This window comes from Pelophylax lessonae (genome assembly GCF_965119305.1).
Source record: "Pelophylax lessonae genome assembly, chromosome: 7".
NCBI lineage: Eukaryota > Metazoa > Chordata > Amphibia > Anura > Ranidae > Pelophylax > Pelophylax lessonae.
The window spans coordinates 299,096,418-299,120,021 of record NC_138774.1 but is presented as its reverse complement, the minus strand read 5'-3'; the positions used below and the strand labels follow the sequence as shown (position 1 = coordinate 299,120,021).

Here is a 23,604-nt window from a genome sequence, read left to right as displayed (position 1 = left end):
AGGGAAGAATCGCACCGGTAGTAGTAGTCGATGCTCGATCTAATGTCCTGAATACCGGTGAAAACGTCCCCCCACCCTCAACCCGGGTGGGGGCGCACCTTCAGGCTGTGTAATCCTTTGCTTCGGGTTTGGCTGATTCGGTCCTCTGTTTGTCCGACCAGCCTTTCTTGAACCCTCCTGGAGGAGTCTTGCCTTTCCCGCTAGTACCAGCCGGGCGCCCTTTATGGGCGGTAAAGAAAGGTCCTCGCTTGTTGCGAGGTCCCTTAGCTTTAGCAGCCTGTGGCAAGAAAGTGCTCTTGCCCCCAGTGGCGTCCTTAATAATTTCATCTAGGGTGGCCCCAAATAGGCGATTCCCCTGAAAAGGGAGATTCGTCAAGGTCTTTTTGGAACCTAGGTCAGCTGACCAGCATTTTAACCACAGCACACGTCTGAGGATTACCGCTGACATAGATGCATGCCCTAATAGGGGGGTAGCATCCAAGGCTGCGTCACAGATAAACTGTAGCCCTTGTATAATCTGTTCCATCAAATCAGATGTTTCCTGGGGAATATCTTTTCCCCTAAGGTCTTGGCGTACCAATCTCGCCCATTCCGTTAGTGTCTGGGAAACTAGACCAATAACAATTACTGGTCTAAATGCTGACCCTATCAGAGAGAAGATAGTGCGGGACTCCGCTTCCATCTTTCGATCCACCGGATCCTTAAAGGACGAAGTGTCCTCCACTGGGATAACCGTGGCTTTATTCAGCCTGGAAATAGGTGGATCCACCACTGGTGGTACCGTCCATTTCTTAATGAGGGATTCCTCAAACGGATAGCGTCTAGCAATACGCTTGGAAATAGTAAAGGTACGTTTAGAATGCTCCCATTCTCCTTTAATCTTATTACCGAAACATTTGGGTACAGGAAAAACCTTCACCGTTTTGATGGGCTTGTTAGTACCAAAGGGAATCTCTGTTTCAGTTGCCTCTGCCGGTAAAACCTCAAGTCTTAAGGTTTCCCGCACCGCCACAACTAGTGCGTCCACCAATGCTTCTTCCTGAATTATAGCGGGAGAAGGAACGTCCTCCTCACTGTCTGAGGGAGCTTTACCTGGGATAACAGCCCTTGCAGAGGGACCTGCAGCTGCAGTGACCATCTCTGAATCTGAGTCAGAGGTGTCAGATATTATAGGGGTAGGCGGGGGTCGCTTTCTTGACCCCCGTCCCTGACAGGCCGCCTCCACCCGAGCCACCATAGACTCCAAAACTGCTGTAAATGCATCCATGCTCTGTGCACCGGCGGGTCCCGAGGCCCCCTCGAGGGAAACAGGTGGGGGTACTTGTGTGGCAGGGTCCATGATTATTCCAGTAACTACCCGGAAACTTCAATCCAACTTAAATAAAAAACTTTTTTTTTTCCAGACCCCCAGCGCCACAAAAGCCCCTCAGTGTTACCTGCTAGGGATCCCTATTGAGCGAGCGAGAGAGAGAGAGAGAGATAGACTCCCAGGCTCACCACTTGATGCTCAGAGTTCACTTGCAACAGGTTACAGCGCTGTCTACACAAACAGGAAGTCTTTTGGCTGGCTGCCCAGGAAGAAAGGAGGCGGCTCCGCCCCTCTGCACGCCTTCCGGCGCCTCCCCTAGCTCCACGAGGTGTTGGAGTCACCTCAAACATGGCCGCCCCCATGCTGCAGACACGAGGCTACGCCAAAATGGCGGCCTCGTGCGATCTACGGCGGTTTGCACAGCATAGCGGCGTCCTGCAGTAACTAGGCATCGCAAAACCTTTCTCTCATGGAGATCAGCTTGACCGGCGGTACCGAACCCTGGCGGAACCGCATGGCCGTCGGGAGACCTGCTTCAGCTGGAGGAATGACCTGGCAAGCCGCATCCCTGTCCTGTGACTTCTGACAGGTAGGATACTTCTTGTAACACAGTAAGCTTCCAGTGCTGCCACATATTACAATCATTTAAACATACTTTGTAATTAGATTGTCAGCTCCCGAACCAAGCCTGCTGGCTTTTTGTACACAAAAATCACACTCAATTAGGGGGATCTGTGACATGTTATAGGATAGAGGGGAACCCATCCTTACCATTACAGAGAGGGGCCCGCGTTCACCACAAGACCCGTCAGGGGGAAAAGGGGAACATACTACTCACCGTACCGGAACCAGGTGGGCGCCAACTCCTGACAGTACCCCTCTCCACCGAAGTTGGAGGGCTGTCGACCAATACGGGCGCCGTGACTCATGGTCTTTGGCGTTTCAGCGAGACGTTTAACTCGCAGGGTCAGTCCCTCCAGTGGGACAATGTCGTGGCCGACCCAGCGCGGAGCTATGGCCTGCACGCGCTCGTAGGCTGAACTGGGGTGACCACTGGATCTCAACATCCAGCCCGTCGCCCAGTTCAGCTTTCTTGCTTGAAGATCTCACAGGAACACTGGAGAAAAAAAGCGGTCTAAAAAATCTTAAGAAAAAAAAAAATCCTGCCAGGACCGAAGATCCCAGCAAGGTATCTAGGTCCTTACTCCTGACTAGACAGAAAAAAACTGATTTGCTGAGGCAGAGAGAGAGAGGATATACCCTCTGGGACTGCCCCTAAGGTGTGGCCAGAGCATTTTATTTTCTGTCTAGTCCTACTCCTGTGGAGGCAACATAAACCCGAAGGTGCTGTATCACTGAGGACTACGTCTGTCAATGAGCGATAGAGAAAAGGGATTTTTGACTTACCGTAAAATCCATTTCTCTCATGTTCATTGACGGACACAGCTCCTGATATTCTTAACCTTTGGGTTATGGTCCCATGGACATTGGGCCGTCCCATGGAAGGGCCCGTGTCCACCCCAAAATCCCAGGGGGAGAAGGGAAGGGACAGCTACTCACCACCATACCAGGAACCAGGCGGGCACTGCTCCAGACAGAACCCCTCGTCATCGAAATGGGGGGGGTTCGTCAATGAAGGAGTAGTGCCCTACTCCTGTAGGGGGCAGAATAACTCAATGGTTAAGAATATCAGGAGCTGTGTCCGTCAATGAACTAAAGAGAAAAACGTTTTCTTTGTTTACTTCTTATTGGGCTCTCCATATGATGTGTGACTTTTTTTAACGACTGCTATTCATGCAGGCAGTCCAGTGGTCAGAGCTGTCGGTACCCATGCATGCAAGTCCAGTGGTCAGAGTTGACGGTACCCATGCAGGCAGTCCAGTGGCTAGAGCCGTCGGTACCCATGCAGCCAAGTCCAGTGGTCAGAGCTGTCAGTACCCATGCAGTCAGTCCAGTGGTCAGAGCTGTCAGTACCCATGTAGGCAAGTCCAGTGGGCAGAGCTGTTGGTACCCATGCAGGCAAGTCCAGTGGGCAGAGCTGTCGGTACCCAAGCAGGCAGTCCAGTGGGCTCTTCTCGGTGTAACGTTTCCAGGACAGATTAGAGGGACTCGCTGTGCTGGCGCTGACCAATAAGAATCGTTCTGGCCCATTTTGGAAGTGCTGCACAGAGAAGGGGGAGGTTTTCAAATCCCCAGACTACTGCACTGGCTGCGTGGGTACCGACAGCTCAGCATCCATGGAGTTAAGTACAGCGGGGAGGGGGGGATGATTAGGGCCCATCCACACCAGGTGCAATGGGGGGCATTTCTAAAGTGGCTGTAGAGGTAGAAGGTTTCTGAATGCAGCCCCCCCCCCCATTAATACTCCTCTAACCTCGCTCCAGCATTGTACATGAGGCTATCTCACTTATTGGCTTTGATACATGACCGCAACGTCTACCACAGGCAGCGTGGAGGGAGCCAGGTGGTGGGGCTGAGCCACGCTCTGTGTGTCTTATGGATGCACATAGGCGGCTTGGGAGGGAGCATGCACGAGTGCTCCCATAGCAAGCAGTTTGCTATGGGGGTACTCGGCGGGGGGTGTGGCAGGAGACATGGATGAGTGAGTTTGGGGCGGAGGAACTTGACTGGCTTGAACAGAGTTCCTGCACCTTTGGGGTGAATTGGATGAGAAGGCCTGGCTCGCAGTCTCTGCCTGACCTCAGAAATGCACTTCTGGAAGAATGGTGAAACATTCCCATAGACACTCCTAAACCTTGTGGACGGCCTTCCCAGAAGAGTTGAAGCTGTTATAGCTGAAAAGGGTGGAGCCAACTCAATATTGAACCCTACGGACTAACTGAGGTGCCATCAAAGTTCATGTGCATGTAAAGGCAGGCGTCCCAATACTTTTGGTAATGTCTCTTGTTTTACATGTGTAATTCGGACGATCAAATTCCCCAAAAATTCTACTTTTTGCTTAAAAAGGCCGACGGGAAGCTGCAGAGACATGATCTGAGCACAGCGATGGGAGAGATTTCAGGTTTTCTTGTTTTGTACTGAAGGATACAATGTGACCTTTTACTGGGACCGCGGTAATTTGGGAATCTGACATGCAGAATCCTGGGAATGGTTTGTGGCCATATATGGGAAGATCTTTCCATTGTTAATAGTGTGATGGCGCTCACAGCTTCAAGCTGCGTCCTATACCAGGGGGGGGTACAAGGATTATACAAGGCGCGCTCTATACTGACACCAATCTAGAAGGGTGTCAAACTGCCGGCCTTTCGACTGTAGCAAAACTACAAGTCCCATGAGGCATTGCAAGGCTGACAGTTACAAGCATGACTCCCCCCAGCCAGAGGCATGATGGGACTTGTAGTTCTGCAACATCTGGAGGGCTCTGAGCCCACCCTTTTTTGAAGCCTATTAGAGCCTCTGGCTCTAATCACGTGCTTAAAAAAAAAAAAAAAAAAAAAAATATTGGAATCCATGCGTTCGGCGCCCCGCGTGTATATTAGGGGGGTCAGACACATAGATAGGGGCCGGTGCCCCCAATGGACGGGCCGCCACTGGTTGTAAACCTTTCCATAGCCCCAGGGAAGTGACTGGTTTCACCTCTGTGTATTACCTGAGGCCAATTCCCCCCCCCCCCCCAGCTGGAACACTGCTTTAACACCTTGGCGCTGACAGTAAGCAAATATGTGGTGGGTGGGCGTGGACTCAGAGAGGCCGCATATTTGCATACTAGAATTTAAACACAGTCACCAGTAACCATGTAGGGGCAGGCGCTCTCGGCACAGCTAACTGGTCCGATCATGTGACTGGCAGTCACATGATCACAAACCTCGCCCCACCTCCCGGCATCTGAAACCCCTTAAAGGGCCTGGGAGGCGCCAAGGGGTTCAAATTTTCCTCCTTTGCTGCTCCATTTGGGTGCAAAGAACTCCAACCTGAAATTTGGAGTCACACTGGGTGAAGGACCATTTCCCTGCCCTACGTGATGGCACTGGTGCTCAGTAGGCAGTCACTATCACATGGGGGGTGGGTGGGGCCACATGCCTCCAATCAGGATTTCCTGAATACCACAATGGGGGATTGAAGAAAGGTGAGTATGGGGGGGGGGGGGGACAGTTATAGGAACTTGTTGCTTCCTCCCAACATGAACTTCAAATCTTTGGGCCGGGTTCACTCATACAGTGGGTACGGAAAGTATTCAGACCCCCTTAAATTTTTCACTCTTTGTTATATTGCAGCCATTTGCTAAAATCATTTAAGTTCATTCTTCTTCCTCATGAATGTACACATAGCACCCCATACTGACAGAAAAACACAGAATTGTTGACATTGTTGCAGATTTATTAAAAAAGAAAAACTGAAATATCACATGGTCCTAAGTATTCAGACCCTTTGCTCAGTATTTAGTAGAAGCCCCCTTTTGATCTAATACAGCCAGGAGTCTTTTTGGGAAAGATGCAACAAGTCTTTCACACCTGGATTTGGGGATCCTCTGCCATTCCTCCTTGCAGATCCTCTCCAGTTCTGTCAGGTTGGATGGTAAACGTTGGTGGACAGCCATTTTTAGGTCTCTCCAGAGGTGCTCAATTGGGTTTAAGTCAGGGCTCTGGCTGGGCCATTCAAGAACAGTCATGGAGTTGTTGTGAAGCCACTCCTTCGTTATTTTAGCTGTGTGCTTAGGGTCATTGTCTTGTTGGAAGGTAAACCTTCGGCCCAGTCTGAGGTCCAGAGCACTCTGGAGAAGGTTTTTGTCCAGGATATCCCTGTACTTGGCCGCATTCATCTTTCCCTCGATTGCAACCAGTCGTCCTGTCCCTGCAGCTGAAAAACACCCCCACAGCATGATGCTGCCACCACCATGCTTCACTGTTGGGACTGTATTGGACAGGTGATGAGCAGTGCCTGGTTTTCTCCACACATACCGCTTAGAATTAAGGCCAAAAAGTTCTATTTTGGTCTCATCAGACTAGAGAATCTTATTTCTCACCATCTTGGAGTCCTTCTGGTGTTTTTTAGCAAACTCCATGCGGGCTTTCATGTGTCTTACACTGAGGAGAGGCTTCCGTCGGGCCACTCTGCCATAAAGCCCCGACTGGTGGAGGGCTGCAGTGATGGTTGACTTTCTACAACTTTCTCCCATCTCCTGACTGCATCTCTGGAGCTCAGCCACAGTGATCTTTGGGTTCTTCTTTACCTCTCTCACCAAGGCTCTTCTCCCCCGATAGCTCAGTTTGGCCGGATGGCCAGCTCTGGGAAGGGTTCTGGTCGTCCCAAACGTCTTCTATTTGAGGATTATGGAGGCCACTGTGCTCTTAGGAACCTTAAGTGCAGCAGAAATCTTTTTGTAACCTTGGCCAGATCTGTGCCTTGCCACAATTCTGTCTCTGAGCTCTTCAGGCAGTTCCTTTGACCTCATGATTCTCATTTGCTCTGACATGCATTGTGATCTGGAAGGTCTTATATAGACAGGTGTGTGGCTTTCCTAATCAAGTCCAATCAGTATAATCAAACACAGCTGGACTCAAATGAAGGTGTAGAACCATCTCAAGGATGATCAGAAGAAATGGAAAGCACCTGAGTTAAATATATGAGTGTCACAGCAAAGGGTCTGAATACTTAGGACCATGTGATATTTCAGTTTTTCTTTTTTAATAAATCTGCAACAATGTCAACAATTCTGTGTTTTTCTGTCCGTATGGGGAGCTATGTGTACATTCATGAGGAAGAAGAATGAACCTAAATGATTTTAGCAAATGGCTGCAATATAACAAAGAGTGAAAAATTTAAAGGGGTCTGAATACTTTCCGTACCCACTGTATGCAAATTGGATGAGAGTTTCCCCACATCCAATTAGGAGAGTGTGACTGGCTCTCGATGGAGCTGGCTCATAGCTCTGGGGTGGCCGCGGAGCGCACTGGATAAGGGCCTGTGCGAATTCAGCCAACAATTGCTACCTGATTTGCACCTAAAACGGAGAACAGGGGTGCACCGGCCCCCATGCTGTGAGCCAGCATGGGGGTCCTTTGCGTCTTCTGGTCCATTTCAGCCAAGACTTGGGACCTGATTTGCACCTGAAACGGAGAACGGGGGTGCAACCCGGACCCCCATGCTGTGAGCCACAGCTCATGTGAACCTGCCCTAAAGTGGAAGTAAACCCTCCTATTGGTTTTAGCCAAGGGAGCCGCCATCTTGGCCTCTGTTCAAGCTGTAACTGCCATGATGTTGCACATGTGATCAATTATGACTCCAGCCATTGGATGGTTTGGTTAAGAGCACAACCAATGTGACAGTTCTATTCTCAGCACATGCCGGGAATGGAACTGTTTTTTTTTCTAACTGGTAAATCGATGAGTTTACTTCCGCTTTAAACACTTTCCACCAACCGTATGCATTTATATGACAGCACGAAGGTGGGCTGTATGCAGAACCACCACATATATATGTCTACATCTGACTGGGGGCGGGTTTAGTCACGTGCACGCGTCACAGAAAACCCCCCATTGCACAGTGAAAATCAGGAGCTGGTAGGATGGGCTTCCAGTCATGTGACAGCCAATCACATCACTGGAAATTCCACGGCGTTATGCTTTCAGGGATACCTCTGGAACTACGTTGCTGTCCTGCTGGCAGTAAAAGATTCATGTGCGTCTCAGTTCACACCGGTGTATTTTTGGTAAAAATTTGACACCATTTTAGGCAATCGCACTTTTCTCATCTCTGCATAGTAGGGATCGACCGATTATCGGCAAGGCCCATATATCGAGGGCCGATATGCACTTTCCCCGATACATTGGAATTGGCCCCGGAGGTTACCGATATTGCCGTGACGTCATTGCGTATGTTATGCCACGTGCCTCCGCGCACTGGGACAGCTACTGCCTCCTTAGACCGCATCCCTCAGCCTCGTCTGGAGTCAGGGAGTCTTGGGACAGTGAGTGTACAGTGCACACAGTGTGTTTAACAGAGCCGCCATATATACACCCACCCACAGCTGCCCGGTGCCAGCCAGCCATAGGCCCTGTACACCCACCCACCAAAGGGTTCAGTAATAGATGTCTCAAATTGTGTTTATTTTAGAATACTTTAAATGTTCAAAATATTGGCCCATACCGATATGCAACGACCAAAATATCGGTATCGGCAACGAAAAACCGATATCGATTGATCCCTACTACATAGTTTTCCTCCCCCCCCATGGAACACTGGGTCTAGAACAGTGATGGGGAACCTTGGCACCCCAGATGTTTTGGATCTACATTTCCCATAATGCTCATGCACTCTGCAGTGTAGTTGAGCATCATGGGAAATGTAGTTCCAAAACATCTGGGGTGCCAAGGTTTGCCATCAGTGGTCCAGAACTACTTTCAGGTCATTTGTAGAAGACATCCATCTGCTGTACGTTGGTTCTTCAAGCTGAACTCAGGCAAATCAGTAAAAGTTTGTCTGAGATAAGCCACATGATGGCTATTACAAACATGGACTGTGTTCAATGATCGGGTCTCCTGGGACCGGATATTAAGCTTTTATAGTCACTAATAAAAGGCTGTTGTTGCTCCCTTCTTTATGCAGGGCAGCCAGTCAAATAACAGCCCTGTAGGCTTCAGTATCCCCAATAGTACATGAATGACCGTCTAATGGTGACAGGCAGTTCATGCAAATCAGACAATCCAGACCTACGCCACTGCATCATAAAGCCAAAGATGGTGACTCCTATGAGGTGCAGATAAACCCCAACAAGAACCCTGGGGGATGAGAGGGCCTTTGAGGGTGGGGGTATAAAACCGAGAGAAGAGAACTCCCCTGTCACTGCCCACAGAGCTACATTGTGATGTCCAATACAATACATCCTCGACCCAACCTGCACCCGGCCAGAACAAGGATTGCTACTAGACACTTCTACACAAAAAAAAAAAAAAACCTAATTCGGGGCTATGCTTGGGGGGGGGGGGGGGGGGAGTAAGAATCGGAACTATGCTTTGAGAGGGGAGAATTGGGAGTAATGTAAAGAGATCCTGGCACTGAGCCCCCACATAAAACACAATTAGGCTCCTTATAATTTCCTCTGTAATAGAACATTTTCTTTCACATTTCGAACTTTTCACACAGTGACCCGAAAAGTTCCACATTTAGCCAGATTTGTATTTGAAGGAATCTTTGGGTCTCTTCTGGGAGGTTACACCTCCAACTTCACACAAAAGTCTGTGGACATCTGACCATCACACCTATATGAACTCGTTGGACGTCCAAAGCCATGGCCATCGATATAGCTGCAAAGTGGGGCAACTCCATAAGATCCTCCAAAATCTTGTGGAAAGCCTTCCCAGAAGAATGGAGGGTGTCTATGGGAATTTGTGGCCATCTGTGAGGTCAGGTACTGATCCTGGATGAGGAGACCTGGCTACACACTTCATGCCTCACATTGGGCCCCCTAAAAAAAAAGGCCTGGCTCACAATTGGCATTCCAATCCAAAGGTGTTCAGTGAGGATGAGGTTGGGGCTCTGGTATGGAGGAACTCGAGTGTCCTGCACAAACTGGTCACACCATGTCTTCATGGAAATGTTGGTTGAGGACATTCAAGTTCCTCCACACCAGAGCCTTGACCTCATCCCTACTTTTGGAAGATCTTTGGTATAAGGTCTTCTTATCCAACATTAGTACCTTCCCTTATTCCATTTCATCCCAAAGGTATTCTGTAGGTTTAATGCACAGACTTATGTTGGATGAGAAGATCCTTTACCAAAGGTCTTACAAACGTAGGGATGAGGTCAAGGCTCTGGTGTGGAGGAACTTGAGTATCCTCAACCAACATCATCTCCATGAAGACATGGTGTGACCAGTTTGTGCAGGACACTCGAGTTCCTCCACACCAGAGCCCTGACTTCAACTCTAGGATCTTCTCATCCAACATGAGTTGAAGTCAGGGCTCTGGTGTGGAGGAACTCGAATGTCCTGCACAAACTGGTCACATCATGTCTTCATGGAGATGATGTTGGTTGAGGATACTCAAGTTCCTCCACACCAGAGCCTTGACCTCATCCCTACGTTTGGAAGACTTTTTTGGTAGAAGGTCTTCTTATCCAACATTAGTACCTGCCCTTAGTCCATTTTATCCCAAAGGTGTTCTGTAGGGTTAACGCTTGTACTGATTTTGGATGAGAAGATCCTTTACCAAAGGTCTTACAAAAGTAGGGTTGAGGTCAGGGCCCTGGTGTGGAGGAACTTGAGTGTCCTGCACAAACTGGTCACACCATTTCTTTATGGAACTGGCTTTGTACACTGTGTGTGTGGGGGGGTTACAGTCAGTTTGAAGACCCTTTTGTGTTCCAGCATGTTACCACAAGGTTGGAAGAGCGGGTTTGATGGTCAGTTGTCCACAAACATTCAGGAGTACAGTGTACCTCTATGGCTTCACTGCACATCCTTCCATTGGTTGCAATAAATTCCGTTCTTAGAAACACAATATGAAAAGCCCTTTAAAAAAATTCACAGGATGAGCTTTCGGACCTGTCGGACACCCAGTCTTATGTAATGCAATGGAACTGCGGCACAAATGAGGGTTGATGGAATTTTATGCAAGTGTCCTGTTACACTTGAGCCCCCTACATTTTGTATAAACGTATTTCTGTGGCCTATATATTATTCTTCACTTAAAGATATGGTATAGGAAGAACGTTTTTTTGTATTTCAACTGCTCAATAACAATTGTTCAGCAGCATTGTAGCCGCTGGTTAGTGCAACATCAGGACCAACTGGTCTTCAGAACACTGGTAGGACAGTCCTAGGCGCACTTGCTGAGTAGTCCCTGTTAATGCGAGGGTGATAATTCCATGGTGTGCGGTGACCAGAACAAGAACCAGCTGATTCTTCATGTCCACTACGGCAACCCCAAGGCGGTATTCTTCCATCTTTCCACAATATTAGATGGGGAAAAGTAGGATGACGTCTGTTCAATCCAATGGGATAGTAACACTGTATGGACCTTTATAAAAAGTTTCACCACTCTCCATGGGAGTTTATGAGCCGGGGGCTTCACCCAATCGGATCGCCCCGAAAAATGTTGTATGTCTGCTCATGTTGATGGAGATGTCGGCGTGAACCATCTTTACTGCGATCTTCTGTTTGGCTTTTAAAAGGCAAACTCCGGCCGTGTAACAAGTATTGAAGTTGGTTTTCCCCGGCTCTATACTCCGCGTACACTGCAGGAACGGCTTCTCGTCCACCACCACCTCGTAACTGGCAAAATCTGGAAAGTTGATGTAGTAAACCTGGGAGAGGAAACACACTCAGATCAGATCAACAGAACTTATCAAACCTACAGCATTGCTCCCAAGCGCTAATCCAAACCATCTCTGGTGACCCTCTAATCCCTGGTGCCACCCATCCTAGCATGCTGGGCAAAATAGGATTCAAGGATGCTGCACAAAACACATCAGTAGGACATGCCCTGGGAGGAGCCTAGGCTGAGGCTGTTTTCCATTAACCGAGCACCTGGGCTGGTCAGGAGTTTGGCATCCTTGAGTTATATTTTGTGCAGCTCAACAAACTCAAGGATGTTGAACTTCTAACCAGCCTGGGTGCTCAGTTAATGGAAAGTGGCCTCATCCTAGGCTCCTCCCAGGCCATGCCTCCTGACACATTTAGCTCTGCCCACAGGGCTTAGTAATAGAAGACTCTGTGGGTGGGACGAAACACGTCAGTAGCGCATGATCTGGGAGGAGCCTAGGCCATGCCTGTTGACACATTTAGCTCTGCCCACAGGGCTTAGTAATAGGACTCTGATTAAGCCCTGTGGGTGGGCCGAAATGCATCAGTAGATTTAGGTTTTTTGCAGCTCAACAAACTCAAGGATGTCGAACTCCTAACCAGCCCAGGTGCTCAAATAATGGAAAACAGCCTCATCCTAGGCTCCTCCCAGGCCATGCCTGTTGACACAATTAGCTCTGCCCACAGGGTTTAGTCAAAGAACTCTCTGATTAAGCCCTGGGAGGAGCCTAGGATGAGGCTGTTTTCCATTATTTGAGCACCCGGACTCGTCAGAAGTTCGACATCCATGAGTTTGTTGAGCTGCACAAAATATAACTCAAGGATGTCAAACTCCTGACCAGCCCAGGTGCTTGGTTAATGGAAAAAAGCCTCAGCCTAGACTCCTCCCAGATTTCTACTGATGCGTTTTGTCCCACCCACAGAGCTTAATCGCATCCTATTACTAAGCCCTGTGGGCAGAGCTAAATGTGTCAACAGGCATGGCCTAGGCTCCTCCCAGACCATACCCTACTGACACGTTTCGTCCCACCCAGAGTCTCCTATTACTAAGCCCTGTGGGCAAAGCTAAACGTTTCAGCAGGCATGGCCTGGGAGTAGCCTAGGATGAGGCTGCTTTCCATTAACTGAGCAGCCGGGCTGGCTAGGAGTGCAGCATCCTTGAGTTCACTTTTCAAATGAAAGAACTGATTCTAACTCAAGGATGCCACACTCCTAACCAGCCCGGGTGCTCAGTTAATGGAAAGCGGCCTCATCCTAGGCTCCTCCCAGGCCATGCCTGCTGACACTTTTAGCTTTGCCCACAGGGCTTAGTAATAGGAGACTCTGTGGGTGGGACGAAACCTGTCAGTAGGGCATGGTCTGGGAGGAGCCTAGGCTAAGCTGCTTTCCATTAACCAATCACCTGGGATGGTTAGCAGTGCAGCGTCCGTGAGTTCTATTTTGTGCAGCTCAACAGACTTTTCTTGTCTTTAGATTTCAAATGAAACAATTGATTCTAAGTCTTGGTTCACACTGAATGCGGTTTTGAAATTGCATGATTTTAAAGCCGCATGTCAGTGCGACTTGGCTGACAGTTGTGCGACTTCATGAAGAGTTGTCTATGCAAGTTGCACCTGAAATTACCAAAAGTAGTGCAGGAACTTCTTGTCCCATTGCTGACAATAGGATGGGACTTGACCTGTCAAATCGCACCGGTGTGGACAGGCGGTAAAAGTGTAGGAATGGTGCAGATATTTATCAATGGACATGTAATTATTTCGGAGTCTGGAGCCTAATGGGCCATGTTGCGGTAAGCATACAGCAGCTATCTTGGTGTGAGCAAATGCTTTTAAGGGCAGAGGAGGGATTTGGGGTCTTATTGAACCCCGGTCTCTCCATAAAGAGGACCTGTCATGCCTTATTTATGGTACGGGGGATGTCTACATTCCTTGTAATAGGAATAAAAGTATTCAAAAAATAAAATACATAAACAGGAAAACAAAATAAAAATGATCACACCCCCATCCCTCCCCAAAAAGAGATTTGGGGTCTTATTGAACCCAGATCTCTCCGTAAAGAGGACCTGTCACATGCCTATTGGATGTTCTCTTATTTTTTAATTTTTTTATATTGTTGCTTTTATTTCTATCACAAGGAATGTAATTAAAAGAAAAATTAAGCACCCCCTCTGCTTGCGCACAATGGCAAAAGCATGCGTTACTCCCGCACGCACACAAACCGCAATTGCCCCACACATGTGAGGTATCACCGTGAACCTCAGACCATGGGCAGTAATTCTAGCACTGGCCCTCCTCTGTACATCTAAAGTGGTTGTAAAGGCTTTTAAAGCCTCGCCTATGGATAGTAAAATGTACTATTGTCGTTGCCCGGGCGTGCGCAATTTTGTGTGTGACATGTTTTAGTATCTTTTACATTCATTTTTTATTTTAATGCACAAAAAAATAATACATAACTATCTTTTATATTTTACAAAAAAAAAGAAAATCGGATTTTTGTAAGATCTTACCGTAAAATCCTTTTCTCTTAGCTCATTGACAGACGTAGTCCTCTTTGATTCACATCAATTGGGTTATGTTGTCTCCGCAGGAGTAGGACTAGGCAGAAAGACAAAACGTTCTGGCTCCACCTTAGGGGCAGTTCCAACCCAACTCAATGATAGAGGGGCGGGTACTACGTCTGTCAATGAGCTAAGAGAAAAGGATTTTACGGTAAGATCTTACAAAAATCTGATTTTCTCTGTCGCTCATTGACAGACGTAGTCTTCTTGATTCACAAGAACTGGGACATCCAGAAGCAGTGCCACAAATGAGGGGTGGGATTGACCGAAATCAAAATCCAATCTAGAAGGCCCAACCGGTGCCAACTAGAAGTTTTAAAGGCTCATTATAAACAAAGAATGAGACTCAAATAAAAATTTCCAACGGAAAAAAACCCTCGAGGTAGACCACTGGTCTCCTCAAATTGCGGCCTGCAAAACCTTGCGGCCAAACGAGGCATCCGACGATGCCATTACATCAACTTTATAATGTTTTGTAAAGGTATGCACCGACGACCAGGTAGCCGCCTTGCACACCTGGACCACTGACGCCTGATGGCGAAAGGCCCATGACGCACTAAGTGCCCGAGTGGAGTGCGCCTTAACAGGGAACGGGGGCTCCCGACCCTTAATAGAATAAGCCTGTACCACCGTCTGTCTGATCCATTTGGAAATAGTCGCGGCAGATGCAGGCAACCCCTTTTTGGGCCCATCCGGGACCACAAAAAGTGAATCCGTCTTGCGAAACGAGTCTGTCGTTTTCAAGTATACCCTGATCGCCCGGACCACATCCAAGGAGTGTAAAGCAAACTCCCGAGGATGACTGGGCTTAGGACACAGGGAAGGTAATACAATTTCTTCATTCAGATGAAATTCTGAAACCACTTTTGGTAGGAAGGATGGATTCGGACGAAGAACCACCTTATCCCTATGAACCACCAGATATGGGGAACGACAAGATAATGCGGCCAGTTCTGACACCCTGCGTGCAGAAGTGATAGCCACCAAGAAGGCCACCTTCTGGGACAACGTAGGTAGAGGAATCTCCCTAATATCTTCAAAGGGAGGTTTCTGAAGAACCGACAATACTAAATTAAGATCCCAGGGTGGTAACGGCGCGCGCACTGGCGGAGCCAGATGTCGCACCCCCTGGATGAAATTCCGCACCAAGGAATGAGTAGCCAAAGGCTTCTGAAAGAAGATAGCTAAGGCTGAGACCTGACCCTTGATAGTACTCAAGGCCAGTTTCTGCTCAACCCCTTGTTGCAGAAAAGCTAATATTCGACTAACCGAATAAGATCGTGGGTGGAACCCCAGGGGTTCACACCATGCAATGTAGGACTTCCACGTGCGATGATAAATCTTTCTGGAAGTCGCTTTCCTTGCTTTAACTAGAGTAGGAATAACTGAAGCTGACAATCCCTTGTCCTTCAGCACCTGGGTCTCAATAGCCAGGCCGTTAAAGCCAGTGATCGTAAAGCAGGATGGAAGATCGGTCCCTGAGACAGTAGGTCCTCCCTGAGAGGAAGTCTCCACGGGACGTCCGCCACCAGTCTGACCAAGTCGGCGTACCAAGCTCGGCGAGGCCAGTCCAGAGCTACCAGGATTACTGGAATTCCTTCCTCCTCTATCCTGCGAAGAAGTCTTGGCAGTAACCCGAGAGGAGGGAAGGCATTCATTAGCTGGTATTGCCCCCACGGGGCGACCAGCGCGTCTGCGGTCTCTGCTAGAGGATCGCGGGAGCGAGCCACAAATCTCTGTACTTTTCTGTTGAATCGTGATGCCAACAGATCCACATCCGGGGTGCCCCAACGTAGGCACAACTGGTGGAAAACTTCTGGATGGAGGGACCATTCCCCCTGATCCAGAGTCTGACGGCTGAGATAATCTGCCTGCCAATTCGCCACCCCCGGAATGAACACCGCAGAGATAGCTGGAACAAACCGTTCCGCCCAGCGAAGAATGCAAGCCACTTCCTTGGCCGCCCGGACACTCTTGGTGCCCCCCTGGTGATTGACATAAGCCACAGCCGTGGCGTTGTCCGACTGGATCCGAACCGGGCTGCCCTGGAGCTGCTGGTCCAGTGAATCAGACAAAGTCTGATCGCTCTCAGTTCCAATACATTTATCGGTAACCTGGATTCTTCCGGGGACCAAAGTCCCTGAACGGATAACTGACCAAGAATTCCTCCCCATCCGGATAGGCTGGCATCCGTGGTCACTATCGTCCAATATATTGGCAGAAATGACTTTCCCTGGCTGAGCATCGGAGACCGAAGCCACCAGACCAGAGACTCTCTGGTCTGTTTGCTCAATCGGATCCGATAGTCCAGGGATTCCGGATTCCGATTCCATCTGAGAAGAATCTCTTGCTGAAGAATTCGGGTATGGGACTGGGCAAATGGGACTGCTTCGAAGGAAGCCACCATCAACCCCAGAACCCTCATGCACGTCCGAAGGGAATACCAGCTGTTGGATAGTAACAACTGGACTGCTGATTGAATCTTCCGGAGTTTCCCTACCGGAAGGAAAACCCTTGTCCTGAATGTGTCTAGAATTAGACCCAGATATTCGAGCCTCTGGGTGGGAACCAGAAATGACTTTTGCTGGTTCACCAGCCACCCGAATTCCTGTAAAGAAATTATAGTAATTTCTATGTTTTGTAGCAGGGTCTGTGGAGACTCTGCATGAAGCAGGAGATCGTCTAGGTAACCTAGAATCGATATGCCTCTTTGGCGCAGTAGTGCCAACATAGGGGCCAACACCTTTGTGAAGACCCGAGGAGCCGTGGCAAGACCGAAAGGTAACGCCACAAACTGATAGTGGTTCTCTTCTACGGAAAAATGTAGAAACCGCTGATGTCCTGCGAAAATGGGAATGTGAAGATAGGCGTCCTTGATGTCTATGGACGCTAGGACATCCCCTGGATGCAGGAAGGCTGCTACTGTGCGAATGGATTCCATCTTGAATTTCCTTATGTTGACAAAGGAATTGAGTGCCCTTAAGTCCAGAATTGGACGCACTTTGCCCTCTTTCCTGGGTATTGTAAATAGGTTTGAATAAAACCCCTGAAAACGTTCTGTCTAAGGAACGTGGACTACCACTCCTTGTTGTAGTAAATCCGTGACTGCTCTCCGCAGATCTTCTAAACGATCCGGGGATAGTCGGATATTGGAAGGGAAGAATCGCGCCGGTGGGAGAGATCGAAACTCGATCTTGTACCCTGACCTTATGACTTCGCAAACCCACTTGTCCGGGATTCTGGAGAGCCATGGATCCGGGAACCGGCGAAGACGTCCCCCCACCCCAGTTATGGGTGGGGGCGCACCTTCAGGGTTTAGTAGACTTATCTTCAGGTCTGGAAGGGGCGGGCTTTTGCTTGCCCGACCAACGTCCCCTGAAGCCTCCTGAAGGAGCTTTGGAGGACTTAATTTTTTCACCCGCGGGACGAAAAAATTTTTTGTGAGCAGAAAAAGAAGGCCCTCGTCTTTGACGAGGTCCTTTACTCTTAGCATTTTGCGGTAAAAAGGTGCTCTTTCCTCCCGTGAGATCCTTAATGATCTCATCTAAGTTGGCTCCAAATAAACGCTCTCCTAAAAAGGGGATATTAGCCAATGCTTTTTTGGAACCTTGGTCGGCTAACCAACCTTTTAGCCACAGTGTACGCCTGAGAACCACTGCTGAGACTGATGCTCGCGCCAATAATGGAGTGGCGTCTAACGCCGCATCACACACAAACTGTAACCCCTGTATCATTTGTTCCAACAAATCTGATACCGCCTGAGGGACCTCTTCTAAGTCCCGGCGCAACCACTTGGTCCATTCAGTTACAGCCTGCGAAACCAGACCAATAGCTATTATAGGTCTGAAAGCTGATCCAATCAAGGAAAACATGGTGCGAGACATAGCTTCTATCTTGCGATCCACCGGATCCTTAAAAGACGGAGCGTCTTCTAATGGATTAACCGTGGCTTTATTTAATCTAGCAATTGGTGAATCCACCACAGGTGGTTCTGTCCATTTCTTAATGAGGGTTTCCTCAAACGGATAACGCCTGTTAATGCGTTTAGAAATAGCAGAAGTGCGTTTTGGCAGATTCCATTCTTCTTTGATCGGATTGCCAAAACATTTGGGCAATGGAAAAACCTTCGCCACTTTGATGCGTTTTTTAGTCCCAAAGGGGATCTCAGTCTCAGCTACTTCCGACGGAAAACCCTGTAATCTTAAGGTTTCTTGAACAGATACAATGAGTGCGTTTACCAACGCTTCCTCTCGGGCTATGGCTGATGCCGAAACATCCTCCTCACTGTCTGAAGAGACAGTACCCGAGACACCAATCCCAGATGAGGTACCTGCAACTGCAGAAATAGGCTCAGATTCTGAATCCGAAGTTTCAGATAACATGGGGTTAGGCGGGGGTCGCTTTCTTGCGCCCTGTCCCTGACAAGCCACTTCCACCCGGGACACAAAAGTTTCCATAATAGCTGACAATGATTCAATAGTAAGCGGGGTGCTGGAGGATCCTGCAGACACCTCGAGGGGATCAGGTGGAGATACATGAGTGGCAGGGTCCATGTTAACCCAGGACACTTTGCCAGAAAAAAAAAAAAAAACTTTTTTTTTTTTTTTATATGTATCCCCCTAGCGCAATAGCGCCCCTCAGTGTACCTGCTTCTTGACCCCCACAGAGAGAGAGAGAGGGACCCTCAAGGCTCACCACCCGATGCAGAGAAGTTTCCTAACAACTGCAGTCAGCGTTTTGTCTCTTACAGACTGGGAAGAACTGTGTTCGTTTTCCCGGGTAGAAGGAAGTGGCTCCGCCCCCTGTGTACGCCTTCCGGCGTTCCCAGCTCTCCTCGAGGTTAGCTGGGCTCTTCAAACATGGCCGCCCCCATACGGGAGACAATAGACTCCAAAAAAATGGCGGCCGGCGTGACCTGCGGACATTCGTGTACCTGGTCTACAGCAAAATGGCGGCGGATTGCCGAAGTATCGTCTTCCCAGCACATCCACCTGCATACCACGCTAATGGCGGTTTATCGCTCTGCAGGAGGTCCACTACAGTCAAGGTAGGATTGTACCTCCTATGTCTGCTGTAATACTGCAGTCTGCTGGGTAGAGTGTTAGCTCCCAAACCAAGTCCGCTTGCCCACCAAACACATGCTGTATTTACAAGGGGGACTTTTAGTGTCAGAAAGATACTGACCATGTATGGAGGGGCCCATAATTCATACTGCCTCATAACGAGGAAAAGGAAACATTTACTCACCATACCGAACCGACAGGCACCCTCTCTTCACAATACCCTCTCCACCGGGGTGGGGGGTTGTTGACCACTCCGGACGCCTCGACTCTCTGGTTCCTGGCGTCCAAGCGAGACTTTTAACTCGCAAGGTCAGTCCCTCCAATGGGACTGTGTCGCGGCCGACCCAGCGCGGAGCTCTGGTCTGCACGCGCTCGTAGGCAGAACCGGGGTGACCACTGGATCTCAACATCCAGCCCGTCGCCCGGCCCCGCATACTTACTTGAATGTATCGCGGCCGACCAAGCGTGATGCAATGGTCTGCGCGCGCTCGTAGGCCGGCTGGGGTGACCACAAGTGTCGCCCAGATCCGGCGTAATTTGCTTGAAGATCTCACAGGAAAAAACACTGGAGAAACTACCTAAAAATATTTTTTCTAAAAAAAAAAAATCTTGCCAGGACCAGAGATCCCAGCAAGGAACTTAGGTCCTTACTCCTGACTAGACAGAAAAAAACTGATTCCCTGTAGCAGAGAGAGGGAGGATATACCCTCTGGGACTGCCCCTAGGGTGGAGCCAGAACGTTTTTTCTTTCTGCCTAGTCCTACTCCTGCGGAGACAACATAACCCAATTGATGTGAATCAAAGAGGACTACGTCTGTCAATGAGCGACAGAGAAAAAAAATCGCAGCAAGGTATTTGCGCATCCGTTTTTCAACACTCACCAATTTATTCTGTAGATCAGGGATCCTCAAACTACGGCCCTCCAGTGAACTACACTTCCCATGAGGCATTGTAAAACTCTGACATTAACAGACATGATGGGAATTGTAGTTCCTGAACAACTGGAGGGCCATAATCTGCTTTAAAACTATATGTGTATATATATGTACAGTCAGGTCCATAAATATTGGGACATGGACACAATTCTAATCTTTTTGGCTCTATACACCACCACAATGGATTTGAAATGAAACAAACAAGATGTGCTTTAACTGCAGACTTTCAGCTTTAATTTGAGGGAATTTACATCCAAATCAGGTGAACGGTATAGGAATTACAACACTTTGTATATGTGCCTCCCACTTTTTAAGGGACCAAAAGTAATGGGACAGATTAACAATCATAAATCAAACTTTCACTTTTTAATACTTGGTTGCAAATCCTTCGCAGTGAATTACAGCCTGAAGTCTGGAATGCATAGACATCACCAGACGCTGGGCTTCATCCCTGGTGATGCTCTGCCAGGCCTCTACTGCAACTGTCTTCAGTTCCTGCTTGTTCTTGGGGCATTTTCCCTTCAGTTTTATCTTCAGCAAGTGAAATGCATGCTCAATCGGATTCAGGTCAGGTGAGTGACTTGGCCATTGCATAACATTCCACTTCTTTCTTTTAAAAATCTCTTTGGTTGCTTTCGCAGTATGCTTCGGGTCATTGTCCATCTGCACTGTGAAGCGCCGTCCAATGAGTTCTGAAGCATTTGGCTGAATATGAGCAGATAATATTCCCCGAAACACTTCAGAATTCATCCTGCTGCTTCTGTCAGCAGTCACGTCATCAATAAATACAAGAGAACCAGTTCCATTGGCAGCCATACATGCCCACGCCATGACACTACCACCACCATGCTTCACTGATGAGGTGGTATGCTTTGGATCATGAGCAGTTCCTTTCCTTCTCCATGCTCTTCTCTTCCCATCACTCTGCTACAAGTTGATCTTGATCTCATCTGTCCATAGGATGTTCCAGAACTGTGAAGGCTTTTTTAGATGTGGTTTGGCAAACTCTAATCTGGCCTTCCTGTTTTTGAGGCTCACCAATGGTTTACATCTTGTGGTGAACCCTCTGTATTCACTCTGGTGAAGTCTTCTCTTGATTGTTGACTTTAACACACATACACCTACCTCCTGGAGAGTGTTCTTGTTCTGACACACATACACCTACCTCCTGGAGAGTGTTCTTGATCTGACACACATACACCTACCTCCTGGAGAGTGTTCCTGATCTGGCCAACTGTTGTGAAGGGTGTTTTCTTCACCAGGGAAAGAATTCTTCGGTCATCCACCACAGTTGTTTTCCGTGGTCTTCTGGTGTTGCTGAGCTCACCGGTGCGTTCTTTCTTTTTAAGGATGTTCCAAACAATTGATTTGGCCACACCTAATGTTTTTGCTATCTCTCTGATGGGTTTGTTTTGTTTTTTCAGTCTAATGATGGCTTGCTTCACTGATGGTGACAGCTCTTTGGATCTCATATTGAGAGTTGACAGCAACAGATTCCAAATGCAAATAGCACACTTGAAATGAACTCTGGACCTTTTATCTGCTCCTTGTAAATGGGATAATGAGGGAATAACACACACCTGGCCATGGAACAGCTAAGCAGCCAATTGTCCCATTACTTTTGGTCCCTTAAAAAGTGTGAGGCACATATACAAACTGTTGTAATTCCTACACCGATCACCTGATTTGGATGTAAATACCCTCAAATTAAAAATGAAAGTCTGCAGTTAAAGCACATCTTGTTTGTTTAAATTTCAAATCCATTGTGGTGGTGTATAGAGCCAAAAAGATTAGAATTGTGTCGATGTCCCAATATTTATGAACCTGACTGTACGTGTGTGTGTGTGTGTGTGTGTGTGTGTGTGTGTGTGTGTGTGTGTGTGTGTGTGTGTGTGTGTGTGTGTGTATATATTTGGGGTTCTAAGAATTTTTTAGCAAAAAATAAAAACATTAAAGGTTTAGGTTGCCATAAAGCCCCCTTTTTTTAAATTAGGCAGAGGTGGTTTTAAAAAAATCTCTGCGGCTTTTGAAAACTAAATTGTCCCAGCATGAAAAATAGGAAGGGTTTAATTTTTTTTTTTTTTGTATCAGGACATGTAAATTGGGACCCTTGGACAAGTACTTTTTTTTAACACATTTCCACACCCCTAAGCATGTATCTGATTACAGACAGATAAATATTTGTATCATTTTCCTTTCAATTCACAATTATGGCCACTTTGTGTCGGTCTATCACATAAAATCCCAATACAATAAATTTTTTGGTTATAACATGAGAAAATGTGGGAAATTTCAAGGGGTGTGAATACTTTTGCAAGGCACTGTAAATACTTTGCCAGCCCCCCCCCCACCCCCAATTCAAATGGCTTTAAAATGCAATTTGTAAACAAACTTTTCGCCCCCAATAAATACTTTGGTTCGGTCTTCTGAGAGGTGCCGTTGAAGTCATCTGGGAGCTCAGAATCAGTCCTTTACAAGAGAGCATTCCTGGTGGGATTTTGAGTTTCCGGCTATGGCCAGAGGCACGGCGACCCCACATTTACCTCAGAGGCCAGGATCAAAGTATTTTCATTCATTTTATTTCTGGACGAGTGATTTTGCAATTAGCTTTCTAAAAATATTTGTTTTGAAGAGCTGGCAAAAAGGTGGACTCTGCTTGCCTTGGAAGGGTCCTCCTTAAGTAGTTTTTTTTTTTCTGTCCAATTTCATACACTATATATGGTCTAAACCAGGGGTCTTCAAATTATGGCCCTCCTGTTGTTCAGGAACTACAATTCCCATCATGCGCAGTCATATCTGTAAATGTCAGAGTTTTACAATGCCTCAAGGGATTTGTAGTTCTGTAACAGCTGGAGGACCATAGTTTGAGGATCCCTGGTCTAAACTTTTGAGGACCCCTGACCATCACACCTATAAGAACTTGTTGAACATCTCTTTCCAAAGCCATGGGTATAAAATCAAGCACATAGCCATGAAATCTCAAATGTAATATAACGTACTATATGTTAGACAATTTAGACAAGTGGTCTCCAAACTGTGGCCCGCAGGCCGAAAGGGGACCCATGCCACCCACTAGACACCAATAATGGCACACCATTCCTCCCACTGACACCAATGATGGGGCACTATTCCTCCCACTGACACCAATGATGGGGCACTATTCCTGCCACTGACACCAATGATGGGGCACTATTCCTCCCACTGACACCAATGATGGGGCACTATTCCTCCCACTGACACCAATGATGGGGCACTATTCCTCCCACTGACACCAATGATGGGACACTATTCCTGCCACTGACACCAATGATGGGGCACTATTCCTCCCACTGATACCAATGATGGGGCACTATTCCTCCCACTGATACCAATGATGGGGCACTATTCCTCCCACTGACACCAATGATGGGGTACTATTCCTGCCACTGACACCAATGATGGGGCACTATTCCTCCCACTGACACCAATGATGGGGCACT

General features: G+C 47.9%; 1 protein-coding gene across 1 annotated transcript in view; it reads right to left on the bottom strand.

Moving 5' to 3' along the window:
* Nucleotides 1-10,618: 10,618 nt before the first annotated feature.
* Nucleotides 10,619-23,604, bottom strand: part of EDA (ectodysplasin A) — a 149,150-nt gene continuing 136,164 nt past the window's right edge. The window contains exon 8 of the mRNA XM_082263979.1: nt 10,619-11,572. Within this exon, the coding sequence (XP_082120105.1) occupies nt 11,321-11,572 (252 nt within the window). The 3' untranslated portion in view covers nt 10,619-11,320. The remainder of the gene's footprint in view (nt 11,573-23,604) is intronic.